The sequence below is a fragment of the Oryx dammah genome, unplaced genomic scaffold (genome assembly GCF_014754425.2).
Source record: "Oryx dammah isolate SB20612 unplaced genomic scaffold, SCBI_Odam_1.1 HiC_scaffold_29, whole genome shotgun sequence".
Classification (NCBI taxonomy): domain Eukaryota; kingdom Metazoa; phylum Chordata; class Mammalia; order Artiodactyla; family Bovidae; genus Oryx; species Oryx dammah.
The window spans coordinates 92,199,134-92,222,795 of record NW_024070213.1 but is presented as its reverse complement, the minus strand read 5'-3'; the positions used below and the strand labels follow the sequence as shown (position 1 = coordinate 92,222,795).

Below are 23,662 nucleotides of genomic sequence, written 5' to 3'. Positions count from 1 at the left end.
CATGACTGTTTCTTTACATATAAAAGGGTGATAATACCTCATACAACCTTACTCCAGTTCACACTTACATGGAACCAGAATGGATCTATAATACATGCAAACAAAAAGGGATAAGAAGTCTGAAAGAAAACTGCAGGAGAGAGCTATCTTTTCTGGAAATACTATCATAGTACTTTACTCCACTGATATCCTATTTAACCAATCAAATTTTTATAGCCCCAGTGATAAACTGTCTCTGCCTGATGACAAAACTACTCACAAATACTTTTTTTTTTCCTCTAGAGATCCACAAACACCAGACCCAAACTAAACCACCAAAGAAGTTTTTCCATACTATCCAGAAGAAACGAGGCAGTTCCATTCTTGAACTTAACTCTTAAGCTAAGTCACTTCAGTCGTGTCCGACTCTGTGCGACCCCATAGACGGCAGCCCACCAGGCTCCCCCAACCCTGGGATTCTCCAGGCAAGAACACTGGAGTGGGTTGCCATTTCCTTCTCCATGAAAATATTCCATAAATGAATTTCAGTAACTCTTAAACATTCCACAAAATTTCCTAAGAACCTGTGAAAGTATAAATACCTGGCAATCCTCTCTAAAACAGAAATTCACCTATCAGCTACATTACTGCTGATGATCTGAAATGTACATGATCTCTAAAAAATAACAGTACTGAATAAAACTGAAAGGATCATCCAAGTTCCTACATAATACCAAAGTATTTATCCAGGATTACTGAATAAATCATAGCAATTTGGTATCCTTTTCAAACTCAGTCTTTAAAAAAAGGTCAGCACTGCTTTGTAGCGTCCCACACCCAAAACTACTGTAACTCGAACTTCTCTTTGTACCTCATACAGTTTCAAGAAAGTGTTAAAATAAACAGGCTAATATAAACAGGTCTATTTTTTAAATAAAGGGCTTTCCCTAAATACCAAGTTAATCTATGCAACCCCAGGAAAAGATGATGCATTTAAAAGAAATGTCTGGGAGAACCCAGAAACCTTACCAAAGTAGCATGCAAGTACAGGCATTTAGTGAATACCTGAAATATGAATATACTCATCCCCTTTTGTTTGAACAGGGGCCTGCATGTGGAATTCCCCTGAACCACCTGGAGGACTGGTGGGCCAAAGGTCATCTTCTCCACCTCTTCATACTAGTCCCTCCTCCCTTATTATTTTCCTTATCAACACACTAACCTTTCCCTCTTTGAATACATCAGCATTTAGAAGTCATAAACACTATTTATTTAACTTTATTGCTCTGTTTAATGCTATTGCCCCCGGCTCACTTCCCACTATTTTCCATTGCATTTTTCATATGCTAAAGATGCTCTTGTGATAAGGCTGGGAACCCAACTCCTGCTCATGGTTATTTCTAAGGCAACAATTCATTAGGTTGCAAACATCCTACTGTTAGGTTTAATTCATTCACAGACTGGTGGATTGTCTGATTATCTTTACCTATCAGGTCCTTACAGAAATTAAAAATGCTCAGGAAAAGAAGGAAGGCCCTTTTTGTTACCCTTCCCACATGTGCCCTTTCCCAAACAGAAACATTCCTGGGAAAATTTTTCCAGGAAAAAGATCAAAATTTCATTTTGCAAAGCAATTTCTACCTCATTGATACAATTCTTAATTGCAATTTTATGAAAAAAAAATCATAACTGGCAAAATTCTAAAACTATATATTCAATTTTTACTACTGAAAAATCATGGAAAAACCAGCCAATTATCCCAAAACAATGTCTTTTTTTCCCCAAATGTGCAAATATCAGCTATCTCAAAACAATGTATTTTTACCAAGGAAGACAGGATGCGCTCGCACACACGCACGGACATGTGTGTGTACACACAATCACAATGTAGGATATTCATTCTTCTGTTTCTGGCTAAAAATATGCTCTCTAAAAGTATAAAGTGATATTCTGTCACATAAAAACATATGTATTTGACAAAATATTAACTTATCTGTTTTGGCAAGAGTGAGACCAAAGGAATATAGTTGGACAAAAATACCACATTTTAATTCCTAGTACATATTTAAAAGGAAAAAAGAAAAGTTGCATAGCCAAGAAATAAAATCCAATGCTTCTAGTTGATGTTTCAAATGTAGGGTAAGTATGTAAACAAATAGATCTGCCAAAACTGTGTGGCTATGGTTCCAACACAAGAAGCACAAAGTTAAAGAGCCATACAAATTTTTGATATTTCCTGAGCTGATGCTGAAAATAACTCACAGGAAAGAGCTGCTGTTGAGATGTACGAGTCCCAGCCCCCACCCTTTAACTGTGCTTAATCTTCCTGGTGCTATGACAACCATGAAAGTGCTCATTAGGGCTACTAGTTTATACTTTAATCATTATATTAAAATCCAACAAAACCACCAGATGGTAAATGTAACCCAGGAGAGACAGCTTCTAGGTTGGGTCTGAAGATTTACAACACAAATGCCATACTGGGACTTGAGATTTGAAATGCCATTCGGCTGCTCTTTAAGCCCAGTTTTGTATTTAAATTAAGGAGAAAACAAAGAATGAAACCACTCTTACTGAGGTTGGAAAATGATCTAAATGCCAAATCCAATCATGTCCATTTTATAAGCTACAGGTCAAGTGTCACCATCTCTGTGAAGTCCAACACCCTATTTGGGATACAACTCAGACAAAGCTTGTCGTCTATAACAGTCCCACTGGGCAGAAACTCCTAGGGAGTAGCACGTGCTTCCATCTCTGAATGCATACTGCTTGATACCGGTCAGTCTTGTGCAATAAATAAACTGAGGACTTGATAGGTTACCCAGGAAAACCCAATTACCTCACATTTTCCCTGAAGGGCTTATAATAAGAACAAACTAAAACAACAGAGGAAAAAACCTGGAATGTTTCCAGGGAAAACTGTTCTGGATTATAGAATCAGGAAATCTGCTACAATTTTAAGAGGAAAATTCCACTGTTTGGGCCCTACTATTTTGTGATCTGTCCCTAACTCTTTAACATCAGAGGCCCAAACTTTAGAAACTTCCTTATGGAAATCACACTTCCTGGTGAAGTGAATGAGCACTCGTCACTTGCATGCCAGAGAGAAAGGCCCACTGCCCACTGGTTTAGATGTATGATGTCTGAAACACATCAAGGAAGAGGGCCACTGTACCCCTCAAGAGCACTGGAATACTCCAAAAGGGCTCACCATCTCACTTCCAACAAAATTACTTCTGAGAACCCAGAGTAATGACCCAGTGGTGACCTACCTGGGAATACCTAAAGCTATGTTTCTATGCTTTCTATGTTTCTAAACATCTAACTCTGGCTCCTTGGAAGAAAAGCTATGACAAACCTAGAGAGTGTATTAAAAAGCAGAGACATCAATTTGCCAACAAAGGTCCATCTAGTCAAAGCTATGGTTTTTCCAGAAGTCATGTACAGATTCGAGAGTTGGACAATAAAGAAAGTTGAGTGCCAAAGAACTGATGCTTTCAAACTGTGGTGTTGGAGAAGACTCTTGGGAGTTCCTTGGACAGCAAGGAGATCAAATCAGTCAGTCCTAAAGGAAATCAACCCTGAATGTTCATTGGCACTACTGAACCTGAAGCGCCAATACTTCGGCCACCTGATGTGAAGAGCCGACTCATTGGAAAAGACCTCAATGTTGGGAAAGCTTGAGAGTAGGAGAAGGGGGCATCAGAGGATGAGATGGTTATATGGCACCACTGACTCAATGGACATAAGTTTGAGAAAACTTATGGGAGATAGTGAAGGACAGGAAAGACTGGCATGCTGCAGTCCATGGGGCCACAAAGAGCTGGACACCACTGACCGACTGGACATCAACAACAATGTTTCTATGACATCATCCACCTTGACCTTGAGATTTGGCTGCTCAACCACTCCTTACCATCCAGCCCCCTCCCTCAGTTTCTTCCACTCACTCTTTCCTGAGGTCAGAGACTAATTAGGTGAACCACACAAAGGAGTCTGAGGAGGGTTAAGGGGAGGGGTGGGAACAGTAAAGGAGAAAGGAGGAAAAGCAAATCCAGTGCATCCTAATTCCCACCCACCCAGCCCTTCCCTTGTCACTGGCAGTGCTTTGTAGTCTTTCTCAGCCCAGCCCCCAGTTTCCTCATTCTTCCTTAGCTGCCTCACCCTTTCCACAAACCCTGCTGCCTCCAAACAGCAACTCTGCTCCTGCCCTGCAGGCACTCAGCTCCAGCCTGGCCAACTCTCCTGCATTAGCACAAAGCACTGAGGATGAATCTACCTGGAGAGGGGCAAGGGGAGGCCAGGACAGTGATGGCTAATGTAACCCGGAGACTAAACTGGGGCTTATATCACCATCCCACAACTGTGTCTTTGAGAAATACACTAAGTTTCAAATCATCATAAACTTTTAGAACACAATCCTCTTTGAAATTGGGGGCTGCCTGCAATTCTTTCCTGAAGAGTTATAAATATGTTGTTATGAATCTGGAAATGTTAAGTTGTTGGATTCATGAAACATCTATACTCTAAAGAAGGAGACCATACAGGCTACCCCCATTATTCTGTTTACTAATCCAGAATCTGCTCGGTTATCTAAGTAGACTGTAAAACTAGTGTGTTTCTGTGAACCAGTCCCCTCTACAAGATCCAGAACCTATTCTCCAAGGCCTAAGAAACTGTTAAAGACACTTGTTTGATTCACTTCAGCAGAAAAATTTTAAAGAGTTCATTTGTGTTTTTTCTTATCATCTTAGAAGCACAGGGTGTTGAATTTTAATTACTCTAAAACACAGATCTTTATTTTCAACAGCCAGATTGTCAAACAGGATTTCCACTTGGATCCACTCAGCTCACCTGAAACAGATGCCCCACTTCTCATTTACCTTATTTTGGGGGTAGCCAGGTATCCTCCTCGGGAGGCTTGAATTCTCCTTTCTCTTTCCACGCGCAATGTTGTTTACACAAGGTACGACCTCCCAGGCAACACTGTTAGCCTGGCCCTGTGACTGAAGGCTTTTGATTCAGCTGGCACATTTTAGGACTCCCCAGCCTGCTCAGGCCTCCCTGCGCCAGGCCTAAACAAAAATCTCCATGGAAAGCGAAATTCAAAAGCAGAGCTCACCCACTCTTTACCAGGCTGCCCTACTTGACAGCTTCAACCTGTCCAAAGCCGCCCTCGGTTTCCTGTGGCCTTGAGAAAAAGCCCTTCTTATGAATGCCATCCGGCTGCACTGGCTGGATGTGTATATTAACCCCTTCCTTCCCCGTTCGCCCCGGACCAGAGCAGCAGTGCCCTAAAGGCATAAGAAGCAAACCAGATGAAGAACAAGTTCCAGAAGTTTACAGTTTGAATTAGAGATAATCACAACTCCTTCAGATCAAGTCTGAGGGTCAACAGAAAACTTCCAGGGTCAAATCTCCAATTTCAAGGAAAAAAACTTCACCTTAGCTAAGGATAGGAGTATGTCACAAAGCCCTGACAGTTCAGATGGTAAAGAACCCACCTGCAAGGCAAGAGACCCGGGTTCAGTCTCTGGGTCAGGAAGATCCCCTGGAGAAGGGAATGGTAACCCACTCCAGTATTCTTGCCAGGAGAATTCCACAAAGGAGCCTGGTGGGCTACAGTCCATGGGGTAACAAAGAGTCGGACATGACTGAGTAACTAACGCTTTCCCCTAGATGGTTATCTGGCACCTCAAATCCAACATATCCCAAAAGCAAACTCACCCCCCTTATTCCAAACCTAATCCTATCTTAATTGTTGGCATCCACTCATTGCTCAAGCAGAGAAGGCGACGGCACCCCACTCTAGTACTCCAGCCTGGAAAACCCCATGGACGGAGGATCCTGGTGGGCTATAGTCCACGGGGTCGCTAAGAGTTGGACACGACTGAGCAACTTCACTTTCACTTTTCACTTTCATGCGCTGGGGAAGGAAATGGCAATGCACTCCAGTGTTCTTGCCTGGAGAATCCCAGGGACGGAGGAGCCTGGTGGGCTGCCGTCTATGGGGTCGCACAGAGTTGGACACGACTGAAATGACTTAGCAGCAGCAGCATGTCACAAAGAAGCCAAATTCATCCCTTCAACATACACACATACACAATAACACACAAAACCTTGTTAAAAGGAGGGCAGTACCAGCAGAAACTAACACAGCATTGTAAAGCAACTATCCTCCAATAAAAAATTATTCAAAAGGAGGGCAGCATCAACAAAACTGTTCCATGGTGAGATGAGCAGGCGTGAAAATAGAAAACAGACTTTTAAAAAAAGTTGGATACTTTATTCCCCATTGAAATATTTATGCCAAGGGAGAGGTTTTCACCTAGGTACTAACATTCAGAGTGCTGCTAAGTCACCTCAGTCGTATCCAACTCTGTGGGACCCCATAGACGGCAGCCCACCAGGCTCCCCCCTCCCTGGGAGTCTCCAGGCAAGAACACTGGAGTGGGTTGCCATTTCCTTCTCCAATGCATGAAAGTGAAAAGTAAAAGTGAAGTCGCTCAGTCGTGTCAGACACTCAGTGACGCCATGGACTGTAGCTCACCAGGCTCCTCCAGCCATGGGATTTTCCAGGCAAGAGTACTGGAGTGGGGTGCCATTGCCTTCTCCGAACATTCAGAGTAGACAGCTGTAAACAGGATGGAGTCAGATTTAGAAGAGTTAAGGCAAAGGAGGTAAGCCTTTTTGGGTTAAAGGAGGAAGGGCAGAGAGGATTATGAGCAAAGAAAAGTGCCAAGAGAGCATCTGAAAGGTAAAAGAACAATTTATTTTACTTGGTGCAACAGCTAAGATTTTGCTTAATTTGATTTATTCAATTCATCCAATAATCCTTTTTTTTTTTTTTTTTTTGAGGCTCTACTATGTGCCACGTGTGTTAATATTTCTACAGAAGTCCTATTTTAAGACCTAAGCACTCAAAGGCTTGAAGTTAGTCACCTAAGAAAGAATATAAAGACTTCCAAAACGGTCTGTGTGCTTTGTGTTAAACACAAAACACTTTCAACACACAATGCCAAGGGTCCCTTTGTGACTAGGGAGAGAGAAGGAAGCTGCTCCTGGGGTTAGGAAGTTGCTCCCCTTTGCCCTTCTTTCGCTCATTCTTCCATTTAGTCAACCAAATCTACCGATCCCTACTAAGACCCTTGCTTGGCCTCATGCAGGATACAAAGATATAACCAGAACTCTTCATGAAGCCTGAAACCAAACACCAATCAGGCATGGCAATAAATAATTCTACCATAAAGAAGACTGAGATAAAGGACACCACAGCATCAAAGCATAACTGGGAGATCAGAATAGGAGGTAAACACGTCGTACTAGTTAACTGTGGAAGCTTCACAAAGCAAAGGATTGCTGAGCTGGACCATTAAGGACAAACAAGGTTTCAAAAAAGACAGATGAAGTAGGCACACCAGGGGTAGAAGTATGTATACAAAAGTGAGAAAGGCAGGAGTTATGTTTCTCCTGCATTTTTTCTATCTCCATCTGTAGTAATTAGCCTTCAACAAGTAAAATAAATAATCCTCAAAGAGTAGTGAATTTTGCAAATTTAGAGGTTTTATCTGACAAGGGCACCAAAGTTAAAGGGCACACATAGATTTCAAAAACTTCACAGATTTCTTATACCTAGCAAATAACCCTGATTGACTTGGACAACTCCGTCCTCTAGGGTCTTGCTCTGTATTCCAAGTGGGTACTTTTAAGTCAACGACTTAAAGGTTAGATTGCAAATACTCATCCTGACTACCTGATAAAAAGAGACTGCACTTTGGAAATAACAATATATGCTTAACTAAACCACTCTCTCAAACTGGGTCATTGGTAGAGATGTGATGAACCTAGAGTTATACAAAATGAAGTCAGTCAGAAAGAGAAAAACAAATATTGTATATTAACCCATATATGTGGACTCTAGAAAAATGGTATAGATGATCTTATTTGCAGAGCAGAAACAGAGACGCAAATGTAGAGAACAACTATATGGATATCAAGGGGGAAAACAGGGATTGGAGGAACTGGAAGACTGGGAGGGACACATGTATACTATTGATACGATGTATAAAATAGATAACTAATGAGAATACAGTGTATAGCACCAGAAATTCCACTCAATGCACTGTGGTGACCTGAATGGGAAGGAAGTCCAAAAGGGAGGGGATATAATGTATGAAAGTGAAAGTGAAGTCGCCCAGTCCTGTCTGACTCTTTGCGACCCCGTGGACTGTAGCCCACCAGGCTTCTCCATCCATGGGATTCTCCAGGCAAGAATACTGGAGTGGGGTGCCATGGCCTTCTCCAGATGATCTTCCCGACCCAGGGATCGAACCCGGGTCTCCCGCATTGCAGGCAGACACTTTAACCTCTGAGCCACCAGGGAAGCCTGATATAATGTATACGTATGGCTTATTCATTCTGCTGTAACTAATGTAACATTGTAAAGCAACTATACGCCAATAAAAATTAATTAAAAAATAAAATCAAATAAACCACTCTCTTGCCAAGTTACCTGTCCCCACCTATGAGATCTTAACCTATCTCACAGGGTTGCTGAGGGTTAATTTCAGTGATACACGAGTCTGTCTGACACCTAAGTGTTACCTGGAATGCTGGTGTCTGGGTCCAAGTTGGAGCTGGCCGTCTGGAGCTTCGTACGGCTCCTCTACCTCATACACACTTGCATCAGTGTCCTCCACACTGCTGGAATTCTGCTGTTCCAACTCGGGAGTTTTCCCCATAGCCATAACAAATGGCAAGTTCTCATACTCTGGTATTTCCTCATAATGGCGTATATTTTCATACTCCGGTGCACAGTCGCTGGTAACAGATTTGCAAGGTGCCTGCAAGGAAGACTCCCTGGAGAGCATTTGGTCATCCAAAGACTCGGCTCTTGGTCCATTAGCTGCACTGCTATGGCCCCGCAACTTCTTCCTCTTCTTCTGGGACTCCAGACTATAGTTATCTGCCGAATATGCCTTGATGGGTTTACTTCTCTTCTCTACCAACAAGCCATGCCAATCACTCTCACTCCCTTTTTGCTCCCCACCTGCCAGGCTGCCTGAGGTTGTGTCTCCAAGTTGGCTACTCTTGGACCAAAATTTCTGGAAGTCACTCTTCATGAAACAGATGGACAGCTTCATATTGAGCAACTTCTTTAAAGAGTTCTTCTTGTGAGAGTCTTTGCAAGGCTTAGTGCACCTTTCCATATCCATAGCAGATAATGATTTTGCTCTAGGCTTGGTCAGGGCACTGGGAGTCTCACTGTTTGAGGATATGGTGACGGACTTTAAGGATTCTGGGGTCCCTGAAAAGGGGATAATGGGATGAGGTAATTTCCACACTGGCTTCTCTGAAGCCCGTTTAGGCATATCAAAGGAGGATGACATACCACTGTTTGGGGCATATAAATGCTGCACGTGATCTCTTTCTAGACCCTTCTCTGAATCTTTTTCTTCATTTGAGGGGTAAGAACTTTTCTCCACAAGCTCCTCAGAGGCAGCCTTTTTAAGCACTCCGGCAGCAGGCAAACTGTGTCTTTGAGGTTTTTTGGGGACAACTTTTGAGGAACTTTCACCTTTTATCATAGATTCCTTTTGCATTTGAGGGGCAGACACTCCCGGGTTAGAGGCAGTAGGCAAATGTTCGCTGCAGGTTAATTTGAGCTGCTTGGGCAGGCTCATAGATAGAGTACTGCATCTTATAAAACTGGTCCCTTTGTCCTCAGCAAGTGACATACCAGAACTATCTCCTGACTTGTCGTCAGAACTCAAGTTAGAGTCTGTTTCTAAAGGAGGTGCCATTTTTACAGAGGAAAATGTTTCAGGACATTTTCCTGAATAGACCGAGTTTTGTCTGTCACCGGTGAGGTCCACATTCAATTCACCTTTATCTTCTGGCTTCACTTTGTCCACCTGTTCCTGGTTATACAAAGCAGTCTGATGAAAGACACTGATTTTATTGTTTTTCAAACTATCTTCGAAAAGATGAGGCAAGCTGTCTACATTCTCTGGTTCTTCAGTACTTTCACTAGGAGTATCTATATGTCTCTGGCGTAAGAGGTGTGCAACACGTGTTTTTCTGGGCTTAGGAGTTGGAAATTTGGGAGTACATGGCACTAAGTGGATTTCCAAGGGACCAAGGTCTTTGGCTTCTGATTTCTTATTATCTCCATCTGAAGATAAGAAAGGACTCCTTTTACCATTTTCTAGAGCTTCTTGTTCAGATGAATGATAGCAAGTGTTGCTTTTTTCACTGTCATTCTGATTAGTTTCAAAATTTTGAAATTCAGTGCTAGGAAGTTGTAGGTGGCAAGGGTGATGATTAGAAACGTTTTCCAAGCTGGACAGGGAAGGTGACAAATCTGCAAATTCAATGCTGAATTGTCTGTGGGAATTACAGCCATCACTCATTTCTGGACTGTCTGTGGATCTGTGCTTCTGGGGGAAAAGAAAGGGTGATGTTTGTTGTGTTAAAACATCTTTGAGCTTCTCTTCGAGGATGCTTGCCTTTAAAACTACTTTACCCTGGCTCTTGACCCTTTCACCAACAGAATCACATTTATGCTGATTTTTTACAGCTGAAGGGGACTCACCAATTTTGTTATTTTCTAAATTCTCATGCATTTCCAGGGGCCCTAAGACAAGCTGCTTGACACACAAATTCCCTCTGTTCTCAAGCTTATGGTCACATCCAGGATGGCAGGAACACACTGGTAAAATATAATCACTGCTCAGATGCCCTTTGTTTTTGCAGTTCGAGTCGTCAGTACTTTCAGGGAATTCCTGTGTATGCCCTTCCAGGTTCACAACGATTTTCCTTGATGTTGACTGTGTGATGTCCTGGACAGGTGAGGCCTTCAGAACTTTTGGTTTTGGAGCTATGGATGGTTTGGTTTTCTTTGTTGACTGTAGAACACTAGAAACCAAGATCTCGGGTTTGGGTGCGACAGGAGGTGGAGCTGGCTTATTAGTTGCCAGAACAAACTTTGGTTTGGGGGCCACTGGTGGCTTCTTAATCTCTAGAAAGGGGGAAAAAAAAAAGTCTGATGACCAAAAATCCGAAGCAGAAGATAAATGATTAAGTTTGAGAACATTTTTACTTTTGACAATGCATTTTACTAGGCAGATTATTATACTACATTATGCAGAGTCAGTATTACTTTTGAAAATTCTGTAAATTGCTCTTCAATTCCAGTACATACAGCTTTTGGTATAGTGTACACTGCTTAGTAAATCCAATACAGTGTTTCTTCTAACTCTGGAACAGATCACCGTATCTTTAGTCAACACTAAAGAAAACAACTGGCTTTTGCTTAGATCCGTATAGTAGGAGAGGATACTGTGGTTCATTTACTGAGTCCAAGAGCTGAATTTGCCTAAGGTTTACATAGGATATGACCCAAACGTCTCATGTGAATAGCAGTATTCTTCTATCTCGAGGATATACAGTGGAGTTGTATAAAATGCCCTCTATCAATGACCTATCTCACTTGAACCCCAAAATAACCTAAAAGAGAATACAGAAACTAGGAATTTCCCAAACTTAAACACTGAAAATTATCAAGACTGTATTATTTGAGGCTCTTAATAAAGTGGTATTTTTCCTGTGCAGGAGTTGTCAAATGGGAATTTTCATTATAGTTCTTCACTGAGCTTTATTTTTAGAAAGTCACATGTCTACACTCTACCCCAGGTGATTACGATGTGTACCCCTCATTTATAACCACAGTTCTAGTGCATTTAAAAGATGACCATAATTCCTGTGGTAGCAATTCTTTCTTGACATTATATTAAAAGGACTTAATAAGCACCTTATAAGCACTGTGTTAGATTTCGACAGATCTGCTCCAGCCTACAGGAACCTAAAACTTCACACAAAAGGCCTACAAAATGAAGTTATATAGTCTGAACATCCACATTTTTTAAAGTTCTTTTATGTTTTTCCATCTATACTATCATTTTTCACCCTGTCATATTTCTTAAAAGACTTGTGGTAAAAAATATTTTTGAACCTTTCAAAATATCATCTGCTGGACACTGTTTAAGTGCTTGGATACACAGAGGCTTTGATTCTTCACTTGGTGGTGAGTTTCTTTTCAACAAAGGAAATTAGTCACAGTACTCCAATTCGGGAAGATATTACAAAAAAAAAGTAGGGTGCTCTACTTCCTTTTTGCCAACCAAGGAAGAATTTCCCAAACCTCTTCAACTAAGGTCACCTGATAACAGATGCCTTCTCATTTAATTCTTCAGTATAATGTTATAATAAAAAAAGATATGAGGTAGTTCCAAAATGCCTTAATATAAATTCCCAAAGCCATGCAATTTCAGTTAAATGTTCAATAAGCACGTTATTATTTTGCTTGTTTTTTTTTTTTAGGTATAAAAAATTTTTAAACCATTCAAACCCTAATGATAAAGCTTTGTGTCATAGTCTATTAAATTAAACCCTTGACCTATTAAGTAAAGTCTTAAGAAAAAGTATGACTGCCCGAGGCTTCTTCCTAACCTCCCATCTTATTCAAGATAAGGAAGACTGACAGACTGTCACATTGATTTCATTTCTGTAACTATTCTGAAAACATCCTACCTCTGGGCATTTTGAAGGAATAAAAAAAAAAGTTTTGCAACATGGAAAGAGTTCTGGAGACTGGCTGCAGAGCAGTATGAATGCACTTACCACTACTGCTTTGTACACTTATAGTATTAGATGCTAAATTTATGTTAGGTTATTTTACCACAGCTAAAAAACCAAACAACAAAAACAAAAAAACCTCTGATCTCATTAACCTTTTACTGAATCTTAGAGCCTGTTCAGAAATTTCAGGGTCATTCACTCAATCAATTTTTGCTATTTCAGTTCAATCTTTTTTTTTAATCTTTGGTATCAACTTTACTCTTTTCTTTAAATACGTTTTGTACAGGGTCTGCTTCCAAGAATCATAAATCTCTTACTGTTCCAGAAACTCAATTAACTACATGAACTATGGTGATTACCAACAAATACAGCACAGCATTATGTACCTAACTTCCTCAACACATACTCAATGAATTAAATAAAGAACTGTGAACTTTGGCTTAATTAACGCTGTTTTGGAGGAAACCAATAATGTAACTGGGAGAGCTGACTAACCTAATCATGTGTTTTTATGCAGAATTGGTTGCCTCAGTTTCCTTACTTGTAAATGAGGGATTTAAACAGATTACTCTAGAGTCTAAATGATTTTGAGGTGATAAGTCTGAGACACCTGCTTCAGGAGAACCCTTAGATTCCGGAGCCCTTTGCCCTGTGTGATTTTTCTTCAGTGTACTTCCCTCTGTCTTCCCCACAAGAAGACAAGCTCCAGGAGGGCAGGCACTTTGTCTCTTTGCTGTATCCCCAATGCTGAACATTGGGCCTGGGAACAGACAGAGCTGCCACATACACAGTCTTTACTATGTCTCAGTAACAAGATATTTCTTTAAAAAAAGAAAAGTCAATATCCATTTAAACATAGAATAATAATGTTTGTAGGAATCAACTTCAATAGGATTACTGAGTAAGTTCTTAATTATTAGTAGGAATAAGTGTTCAACTAAGTCAGTATAGCACAGCAATATTTGAAATTCATCATTTTTAGTGGCTCTATTTTGAAAGAAACACAAATCAAAAAATAACAAGCCATTATATGACAATCTGCTCCAATGTCAAACTTGCAATAAATCCAGCACCTTTGGATGTTAATACTGTATCAACAGTCAGACTTGAAACTTTTTAGAGCATAGCAGCAAATCTTTTATTTACACAGCTGTTTGGCTCCAGGGAAAAATAAGGTAAGAGTGTAAAGCACTAGTACCACTATTCTAACAATTACAAACACACTCGTCATCTATTGCACACAGATGGCTGCGGTCCACGTGCAACACTTTGAGCTACTAGACCAGCCAAAAAGCAAAGTACAGCACATGTACACTGAGACCTGTACATGTTCAAAAAGGTATAAAATACATTCCTATAATTAGCTCTCTTTTTCTCATATACTGATTTTAAAAATTCTAAAATCTCTATGTGGGCCTACTCTTTCACAGATGCAGAAAAACAAAAAAAAGCTCTTCTTCAGAATACATATAATTTAGATATTCTATATTTTTCTTATGTCCTTAAATTAAGCCAACCAGCCCAAACAATACCACAGATTAGGTTCAGTGTAAACAAACATCTCCCCCAGTTGCAAATAATGTTCCTAAAGTTTTAATGAATTTAAATTTTGTTCCAAAGAGCATCATAAACAGCTTGTAAGAATGATGAACACATAATTTTGTTAGAAGATGGAAATAAAACCCCAGTTCTTTTCTATATTCTCCATTTAGACATGAGAAAAAATTATAATAAATCTTAACAGATGGGCAAACAAAAAAGTCATTAATGCTTCTCAGCCAGCTATGCTAAAAACCAACTAACTCAGCTAAACACAGGAAGTGTCCCTCTTTTTAACACCACAAAAATGTCTGTGGATTTAATTGTAAAGTTGATAAATATAAAAATAGCCTGCAATATTTGAGGGTCATTCAAATGAAATAATACAATTCCAAACTGAGACCTAGATCAGGTTTACATATTTAAATATCAATTAAATGCTTCTGTATCTGTTCATTTATAAACTGTTGGAATTGGAACTGAAAGTTGACACATCCAAGGTACGAATTTTAAATGCGTTTGACAAAGGAAGGAAGAGTTAAAATGGGCTGGGAGGATTTTAAAATCTCCAGTAATTTTAAACTTAAGATTTGTTTTGTTCATTACACTGAGGCACAGAAATTTAGGATGAAAATACTTCACCTCAAGTAAGTAGAAAGCCTTCCTTTGGTAAGGAAAGAAGAGTTTATAAATAACGTAATTCTCACTATATGATGACATCCTCTACACACACACATAACATCAAAAGGGAAGATCCACATCTTCTTCAGCGATACTACTACAGGAACACTGCACTCCTTGCTTTCTTACTCCTATTGGCTAACTTCTCAGCTCCTTAATTTGTAATCAGATTACACCTAGCAGTACAACCTCTAGCATATCTAGTTTTCAGAAAGAACACAAATCAGAACGTTTAGGGTGCTGTTTGACAGTTTCAAGTTATAGGAATTTAAAACAAATGCCAAGAAAAGCTAAGAAAATTTAATCTGATACTTAACTGCTGATTCTAGAAGTAACTTTGGCGTCTTACGCTGTTTTACTATTAAATGTATAATGAAGGTTTATTTCTTTCAATGTGGGCGAAATTGTCATTTTAATAAACTTAAACTAAAAATTAAAAAAACTTAATACTGACTATATTATAAAGTTCTAACTTAAAAATTAACCTATGTTCTTATAAGGGAATATAATACCACTTTAGTAATTATTTCGGAAAATAGGAACTGTTCCTTCTGAACGTTGTCCATAAAATTCTTCAGAGAGCACACAAAGGTAATACAACAGGCTTTGCCATATGGATGAAGGGAAAGGACGAAGGGAGGTAGACAGAAAATAAGGCTTTGTGTACACTAACCAGGTAGACAGAGGGAAAAAAAAGAAAGTCCACAAAAAAACCGGGTGAAGATGAACAAAAACCTTGGCATCGGCAGTTCTACTCCTCTGATTCTCCGCTAACAGGGGGGAACCCGGCAGTAACAAAGTGTACATCTCTTTACTAAGGGTCAGGGTTTCCAGTCCTCACTGAGGTTAAAGTCACACAGCCGAGTGGCTAAGTTCAACACTCCGGGCACGCTGCCCTTTCCTAGAATAACTGATTTCTTAACATGGGAATCTAAACTATTTTCATACGCAAAGGCAAAGTCGCTCAAATTTTAGAAAAGAATAAATAAATGCCCTGTTTACATTTCCCGTTTCTCCTGGAGCTAAGAGACCCCAACAAGGTCTTCCTTTAAAGGCAGGTCCCAAGGGACACAAGATTTCCAAAGCGCCCCTCTAGGCACGAAGGGACGAGAAAATCCGGCAGCAAACACCGTCTGCTCCGCACTTGCCGCAGTCCCGGAGAAAGGCACAGGGAACACTACTAACCTATCCCGGGGGAGAAAGCAGCTCCGAGCCCAAAACCTGCAGCGCTCGCTACAAACTTCCCAGGGGCAGCTTGAGCGCCGTCACTTACCGGCAGCAGAAGTCATGATTCCCCAGTGAAGCTCGCTTCCCGGCTCGCCCCCCTTAATCCCCGCGCCCCTTACAGTCCATTGTTTCAAGAATTTGGGCAGAAGAGAAAAACCCTCGCAGAGCCCACATTCCGTCCCGAGGGACCGCGGCACAACGTGAGCGCCGCACAAAGGAAGCTGCCGGCTCTGAGGACCCGGCGGCGCTCCAGGGCGCGAGCGCCGGCTACGGGCAGGCGGGCACGAGCACCGAGCAGCGGAGCTCCCGGCGGACGTGCACGCGCGCGCACGACAGTGCTCAACGCCGCTTCGCCAGTGCGCGGACTTCCCTAGCTCCAAAAAAAAAAAAAAAAATCAGAGCTCCAGGGGTCCCCTGCTAGTCGCGGCCGTAAAAGGCGGACAAAAGCCCCAGCCTCCTCCAATCAGAGGACCCAAGGTTCATCCCGTTCCCGCCCCTCCCGCTCACATGCTCAAGCTCAGCTCCAATGAGCGGGCTTGAAAAGGGGGCGTGAGCTACAAGGCATGATGGGAATTGTAGTTTTCTGCACACAAGGACTGGCAGAGGCAGACGCCTGGGTGCAGCCTGTTCTCCCGCCTTCATTTCCCATCGTGCTGAGGCGGGTGGCATGGCGGAGAAGGATGACACCGGATTTTGACGAAGAGGTGGTTTTTGAGGTAAGGGAAAAATGGCGGTGCGTGTGAGTTGCCTTTGTTTGAGAAGGACGAGGGAGAAGGCGAGAGGCCGATCGAGGGAGCGAGGGAGCGGGTGACGCTCCTGCCGGTCTTGGTCACCGAATCTCGTCGATTTCCGGGCCTAGTGTTGGCCGCTGCCTGACAGGTGTAGCCCGAGGCGCCCTTGCCTCGCCCAGTCTCTGCCTCGGGCCCTCCCAGAATTCCCAGCCTGGCCGGTGGACGCGAGCTCTGCGTGTTCCTTCCCGGGTGATGGAGACGCCTTGGCGGGGTGTGGGGGTGGGGTAACTGCTCCTGGTTGGGGCGGGGCGCAGTCGTGGATTTTGGATCCTCACCCGTACGATTTAGCCTCCCCCTTTTTCGTCCTTGATTTTTTGGGGTCAGTATCAAGAAGTGCCCGAGGTCACCGTTCACTGTCGAGGCGTGGCTCTTCGAATGGAGGCAGCAGGTGCTAGTTTTCTAACGTGGTTTAAGATCTGTGTGTGGGACCTCCTGTGGGTGATTAGGGCCGGGGCGTCTCAGCATCTAATTCTTTTGTCCTTTGCTGTTGCTCTAGGTGTAGCTATTTCGTCTGTTTCGAGGCTTTGGTGAGAGTGCTTTTGTTTGGGGACTATTTTAAGACGTTCTCTGCCATCTTGAATGAAAAAAAAAATTCTAGTGTTTCTGTTGCCATTTATCTATCAGACACAGGCGCAAACACACACCTCTGTATGAGGCATGTGTATGAATGCTTTACCAAAGTCCATTCATCCAACTTGATTTTAAGAAATTTAAGAAAAGAAACAGCTCATTCTTTACGAAAAGAGAGCTAGACAATAAATAGTGCAGAATGGTATATGTTGAAATATATGCAAACTGTCATTGGAGGATTGGTTTGGAAACTGCCGTCTGTTCTCGGAGACACTACACCTAGTAAATGGATATTGGAGGTGGGTCTTGAACTGTGAGTGTGTTTAGAGAGATGGAAGGGAGAAAATGCATCTGAAGAACGAGAACAAAGTATGCCAAGCTTGGGAGGTGTGACGGTATCTGGTACAGATATTTCTAGGACTTGAGTGTGAACTCTCACTATGTGAAGCGGTCTGATAGGGCTAGAATGGAGAAGTAGTGAAAGATAGGCTTTTTTATCAAAAGGAAGTGTCTTGATTTGAGGAGGTCAGTAGGGAATACGAGTGCCTGAGTTTCAGATGTGAGAGAAGACTGAATTGAATAATGGCTTGGACAGATACTGCTAAGGTAAAATTGAGGAAACAAGTTACAAGATTGCATGTGGGACATGAAAGAGAGACAAAAATCTATGTTACTTAGATTGCTGGAGAAAAGGGACTGGGTGGATTTTTTTTTTTTACCCTGTTATGTGGTTAGATATCTGAATATAATAATAATGCATTCTCATTTCTACAGCATTTCATCGTAGAAAACAAGCCACAAAATTAAAATTACTCGTTATCCTTTCATCCACAGATGGCCACTATTATAGTGTGTATTCTTGCCAACTTTTTCTATGCAAATGTATGTTTGATTTTTTTTAACACAAAAAAGTATACCACATAGAATTGTATATGTATTTTTCACTGAGTGTTCTCTTATCATTATTCTTTGAAAACATAATATCCAATATGTGTATGTATCATAATCATTTTCCCATTCTTGGATAGTTATATTGTTTCAAAATGCCATTATAATCAACACTGGCATAAGTCCATTTTTAATTGCATCTCTGATTTTTCCTTAGAATAATTTCTAGAAAGGAAACTAGTGGGTCAAAAGATACAAACATTTTTCAAGACTTTTACACGGAAAGGTTATACTATTTCAAGTTTCCGTTAGGAATAAGAGTATTATTTTCACCAAATCTAGAAAATAATACTAGCAACCTTATTAATTTTCTTTAGTCTTTGCTAATTTGATAGGGAATAGAGCATTCTGCTGTTCTAATTTACATTTTTTGAATTTACTAGAAACATTTTTATTTCTTTCTTGAGCATTTCTTTTTGTATTTTTTCCCCCATTTTCCTGTTGGATTTAGATTCTCAAAAACTGATTTGCATACATTTTTCATAAGTTACTTAAACCTATTTTACTTGTAAAAATTTATTTATTTATTTTGTGGCAGAACCAGGGGGTCTTGTGGGATTTTAGTTCCCTGACCAGGGATCAAACCCTGCAGTGGAAGCATAGGATCTTAACCACTGGACTTTTGGGAAGTCCCTAGAAATGTTTTTTGTTGTTTAATTTATTTGCTTTTTGTCATATACATTAATTTTTATTGCAGCATAAAGTTCATAAGAAAAGTGCACAAATCATAAATGTGCAGACTGATCAATATTCACATGTTGAATACACCTATGTAACCAGGACCTGTGTTTAACTGAACATCATCAGCACACCAGAAGCTCCCTGTTACTCTCTTCCAGTCACTTCTCTCCACCCCCAAAATAACCACTCTTCAGACTTATAATAATTAATTTAGATCCCTTTTGACGTTTTTTATAGTGTACACACTATGCAGTTCCATTTGTATATGCTCTTTTTTGTCTGACTTTGCTCTCTGATTTTGTCTGTTATATTCATCCATATGGTCATGTAAGGGTTTTTTATTTCTCCATAGTATTGCATGTGAATGTATAACCAGTTTTTAATCTACTCTACTATTAATCGTCTTTGGGTGATTTCTAGTTTGAAACTACTATGAATAGTGCTAATGTGAACATTTCAGTATATATATCTTACTGAACATATTTCTGTTGGGTATATACTTAGAAGAGGAATTACTGAGTCATAGGAAATACATACGTTCACCTTGTGTGGATGTTGCCGAACATTATTCCAATGTGGTAGTACCAATTTGTACTCTTAACCAGCAGTGTAGGAGAGGCCCAGTTGCTCCCCTTAACCTCACTGACGCTGCTGCTGCTACTGCTGCTAAGTCGCTTCAGTCGTGTCCAACTCTGTGTGACCCCACAGATGGCAGCCCACCAGGCTGCCCCGTCCCTGGGATTCTCCAGGCAAGAACACTGGAGTGGGTTGCCATTTCCTTCTCCAACGTGTGAAAGTGAAGTCGCTCAGTAAGTGTCTGACTCTTCGTGACCCCATGGACTGCAGCCCACGAGGCACCTCCGTCCATGGGATTTTCCAGGCAAGAGTACTGGAGTGGATTGCCATTGCCTTCTCCCTGACACTTGCTAATTTCCGTCTTTTTAGCATTCTAGTGTGTATACTGGTATCTCCTCTTGGCTTTAATTTGCATTTCCCTGATAAGGAAAGGGAGAGGGGGTTTTTTATGTTTAAGGACCAGTTGTGTATTCACTTTGTGAAGCCAATTCAAATTTGCTGCATATTTTTATTTTGGGTTATCTCTTGATACCAATTTGAAGGATTTCTTTACATATACTGAATGTAAGTCCTTTGGTGGATATATGTACCTCAACTGTCTCAGGTCTGTGGAACTCTCTTAATAGTGTCTTTCAATGAACAGAAGCTCTTAATTTTGTTATAATCGAAGTAAATCTTTTTTCTTTTATGGTCAGTACCTTTAAAGAAATATTTGCCTGCTCTAAGGTCACAGAGCTTTATTTTAACCTTGTGCTTCTAGATCTGCCATCCATATGGAACTGATTTTTGTGTGATATCAAAGGTCAACATACTTTTTTTCCCCACATGGTTGTCTATTTAACCTGGCATTTTCTGAACAGACCATTGTTTCTTTGATGAACTACAATGTTGCCCTGTCATAAATCAGGATACCTTGTATGTGTGGCTTTGTTTTTGGATGTTCCCTTTTCCACTAGTTAATTTGATCATTCTTGTGCCTATACCACATTATTGTAATTACTATAACTTTTACAATAGTTCTTAGTATTTGATAGAGTAATACCCATCAGTTTTATTTTCCTTCAAGATTGCTTTGTCTATTCTTAGCCCTTTGTCTTTCTGAATGAATTTTAGAGTCAGCTTGTCATTTTCACTTTAGAAAAAAGAAACTGCAAAGATGGATTGAAATTGCTTTGACTCTCTGGATTAATTTGGGGAGAACTGACATCTTTACAGTATTGAATCTTCCAATCCATGAGCATTTTATTGCTTGTCTTCTAAATGACTCAAGCAACTTCCCATCACTTTGTGCTCTAGGACAGATTTACACACTGGGACAACAGGGGAGGACAAATAATTTTCCCTCTACCCTTTGAGTTCTTGGCTGAGACTCCTGTAATAACAGATAGATTAACTAGAGAAAAAAACAAAAAAATGTTAACATTGTTATGAAGCGAAATTCATCTAGAGTAAATTTAAAAGATCTTACAGACTTTGTTCACCAATTTATGTATTGGGCAGCATCCCATTTAGCAGACAGAAAGGAGTTCCTGAATCTATTAAAAAGAGAGAGAGAGAGAGAGACTTTTATAGGCAGAGGAATTGGGTCAGGGAAGTTAGGCTAGTAAAGAGCAGATTGGTTGTATCAAGGTCACATTATTTTAGGGGGTGGCAGGGGTCTGTCAGACAGATTACCTCACTGATGCTGATTGACTGGCTTAAGATTATATTTCTGTTACTGAACAAACAAGTTCCAATGCCCAACTTGGACTTACTAGTCCAAACACCAAAACATTGAAGTCTGGAGCAGAGAAAGATTTATTGCAGGGTCATGCAAGGAGAACGGGTGACTCGTGCCCCCAAAATCGTAACTCCTGGAAGGGTTTCACAAAGCATCTTTAAAGGCCACATGAGGGGAGGAGCATCCCAAGGTGTGTGATCTGGTCACTCAGAATTCTCTGATTGATTGATGTTAAGGTAATAGGGCCATTAACAGTATCAGTTGTTAGGTACCAGTAGGTCTGGGGGCTACAGGCTCATGATCATCAGGTAGTTAATTTCTTCCATTTGGTGGTCGGTTTTTAGCATCTAAAAAACTCAGGAAATATGCAGGATATACTTGCTATTTCTGATTGGAGCTACAGCACAGAATATTGAGAGAGGGGCTCTGTCCCAAGAAGGCCCCATAGGGTCCTCTTCAGTTACATTTCTGGAAGAGGCCAAACATGTAAGTCTTGGTTTGGAAAGTGGATCTTAGCATAAGTGACTCCATTTGGGGTGTGTTGTCTTGTTCTTGACAACATGCATACCCACATATATACATGGGAGATAATGTTTAAAAAAAAAAAACGGAACTAGATGATAGTTAAAGCAGTAAAAACACATTTTATTCAGGGCTACTGCAAGAGGGGGAAGAGACCTCAGTATAGAACTGGATTCTATTGCAAATACATGAATAATTGGAAATTTAGTTACTAAGAGGAAATCTTGGATTTAGAGGAGTTTTGGCTAAACCAATATACCAGGATTCTTGCTGAATACAAGCCAGGGTGGTCTGTTCCTTTGTTACTGCAAGCCAAATGCTGAGAAACTGAAGTTTGCCACAGAAGAGAGTTTACTCACAAAGCAGCCAAGGGAAAACAAGCAGAAAATCCACCCTCCCGAAGGTGGGATATTTATGGAGTAAAGAAGCAGGGTGGTCTTAGTTGCAAGGAAAGGTGATTGGAGGTACAGGAGAAGTGAGGTAATCCGTGTTCTTTGCAGTCATATCTAGGTTACATACTTCTTCCAAGGATGCATGTTAAAAGATAGAGGCACTTAGCATGATTCTGGAGGTGGAGGTTTTGGCCCTCTGATGTCAAAAGGACGTTCACCCAACACCTGCGTGGGTCCAGTCTTACAGCCTGTGATCTCAACCAGCCTTAGCCAGCTCTGACTCAACAAAAGCTGACTCTTAAGTTCCTAAAAATCAGCTTAAGCCCCTGCCTCCAGTACTATAGCAAGCCATATATCAGAGGTATTTTCTGTGGGGTGGTTAAGGAATCTTGTGGTATAGTACCTAGGCTCTATGAAGCTTGGGGTGCATGCAGTTAAAGAGAGGGGAAGAAACTAAAGCAAGCTCACCAGTGAAGGCAATCTATAAGCAGAAGAGTTTTAACAAGCTGTTCCTTTATCTGTTCTTTAAGACAAACAAGCTCAAGAATTTCTGTTAGTCACCAGCTTCTGTTAACCCTGTGGGGCTTGATTTTACCTGGAGGGATGGTAGAAGATGAGGAACCCATGAGGAGGATTGAGGGTGATCTGTTGTGGAGAATGAGAGACTCTTGCTAAACTGACATAGCAGGGTTTTGTTAAAACCAGACTTTGCAGAGAAGTATGTAGAATTTTCAGGAGCCTGATTAAAGTTGGGTTAAGGGAAGAATCTTTGTCAGGGGAAGGTTGTAACACTCCAAGATGTCTTAGATGATTCAGGCTCATGTACCATCTACGTGGGGCCAAGGAAAGGATGTAGGCCTCTGTGTGAGTCTGCTAAGTCTCTTCAGTCATGTCTGACTCTTTGCGACCCCAAGTACTGTAGCCCACCAGGCTCCTCTGTCCATGGGATTCTCCAGGCAAGAATACTGGAGTGGGGTACCACGCCCTCTTCCAGGGGATCTTCCCAACCCAAGGACCGAACCCGTGTCTCTATGTCTCCTGCATTGGCAGGTGAGTTCTTTACCACTTGTGCCACCTGGGAAGCCCCATGTATACCTCTTAGGGGAAAGTAAATATTTACTTTGCACAGATAAATGGGTCCTTGGAAGAGCAGATGGGAGATATGGCAAAGTTTGACGGTATATCCTCCTTTCCTCTGATGAGTCAATCTTCCTGGTTGATGACACTCCCAAGTAGGGGATTTATGAGAATTGAGTTTCTTTTGAACGATGCCCCAGTGACATAATTTTGGGGTGGCATATTTTGCTACCTTTCAGGAAGGATCTATTCCTCGAGGCCATAGCTAAATTGACCCTTAAACTGTCTAGACCTTTGCTGAGGGTGCACAGAACAGGTGT

At 41.1% G+C, this 23,662-nt stretch overlaps 2 protein-coding genes across 6 annotated transcripts in view; one reads left to right on the top strand and one right to left on the bottom strand.

The window, feature by feature from the left end:
* The window catches only part of FGD6 (FYVE, RhoGEF and PH domain containing 6), a 107,892-nt gene extending 91,425 nt beyond the window's left edge, over positions 1-16,467 (bottom strand). The window contains exons 1-2 of the mRNA XM_040234261.1: positions 16,112-16,467; positions 8,584-10,999 (exon numbers count right to left, since the gene is read on the bottom strand). Of these exons, the coding sequence (XP_040090195.1) occupies positions 8,584-10,999; positions 16,112-16,127 (2,432 nt within the window). The 5' untranslated portion in view covers positions 16,128-16,467. The remainder of the gene's footprint in view (positions 1-8,583; positions 11,000-16,111) is intronic.
* A 181-nt stretch (positions 16,468-16,648) lies between these two features.
* The window catches only part of VEZT (vezatin, adherens junctions transmembrane protein), an 83,280-nt gene continuing 76,266 nt past the window's right edge, over positions 16,649-23,662 (top strand). For 2 of the 5 annotated variants that reach the window (XM_040234266.1, XM_040234270.1), the window contains exon 1: positions 16,657-16,781. In XM_040234266.1, the coding sequence (XP_040090200.1) occupies positions 16,746-16,781 (36 nt within the window). In that variant the 5' untranslated portion in view covers positions 16,657-16,745. Of the gene's footprint in view, positions 16,782-23,662 lie in introns of all 5 variants that reach the window. The other 3 variants (XM_040234267.1, XM_040234272.1, XM_040234271.1) reach the window with 3 other exon arrangements.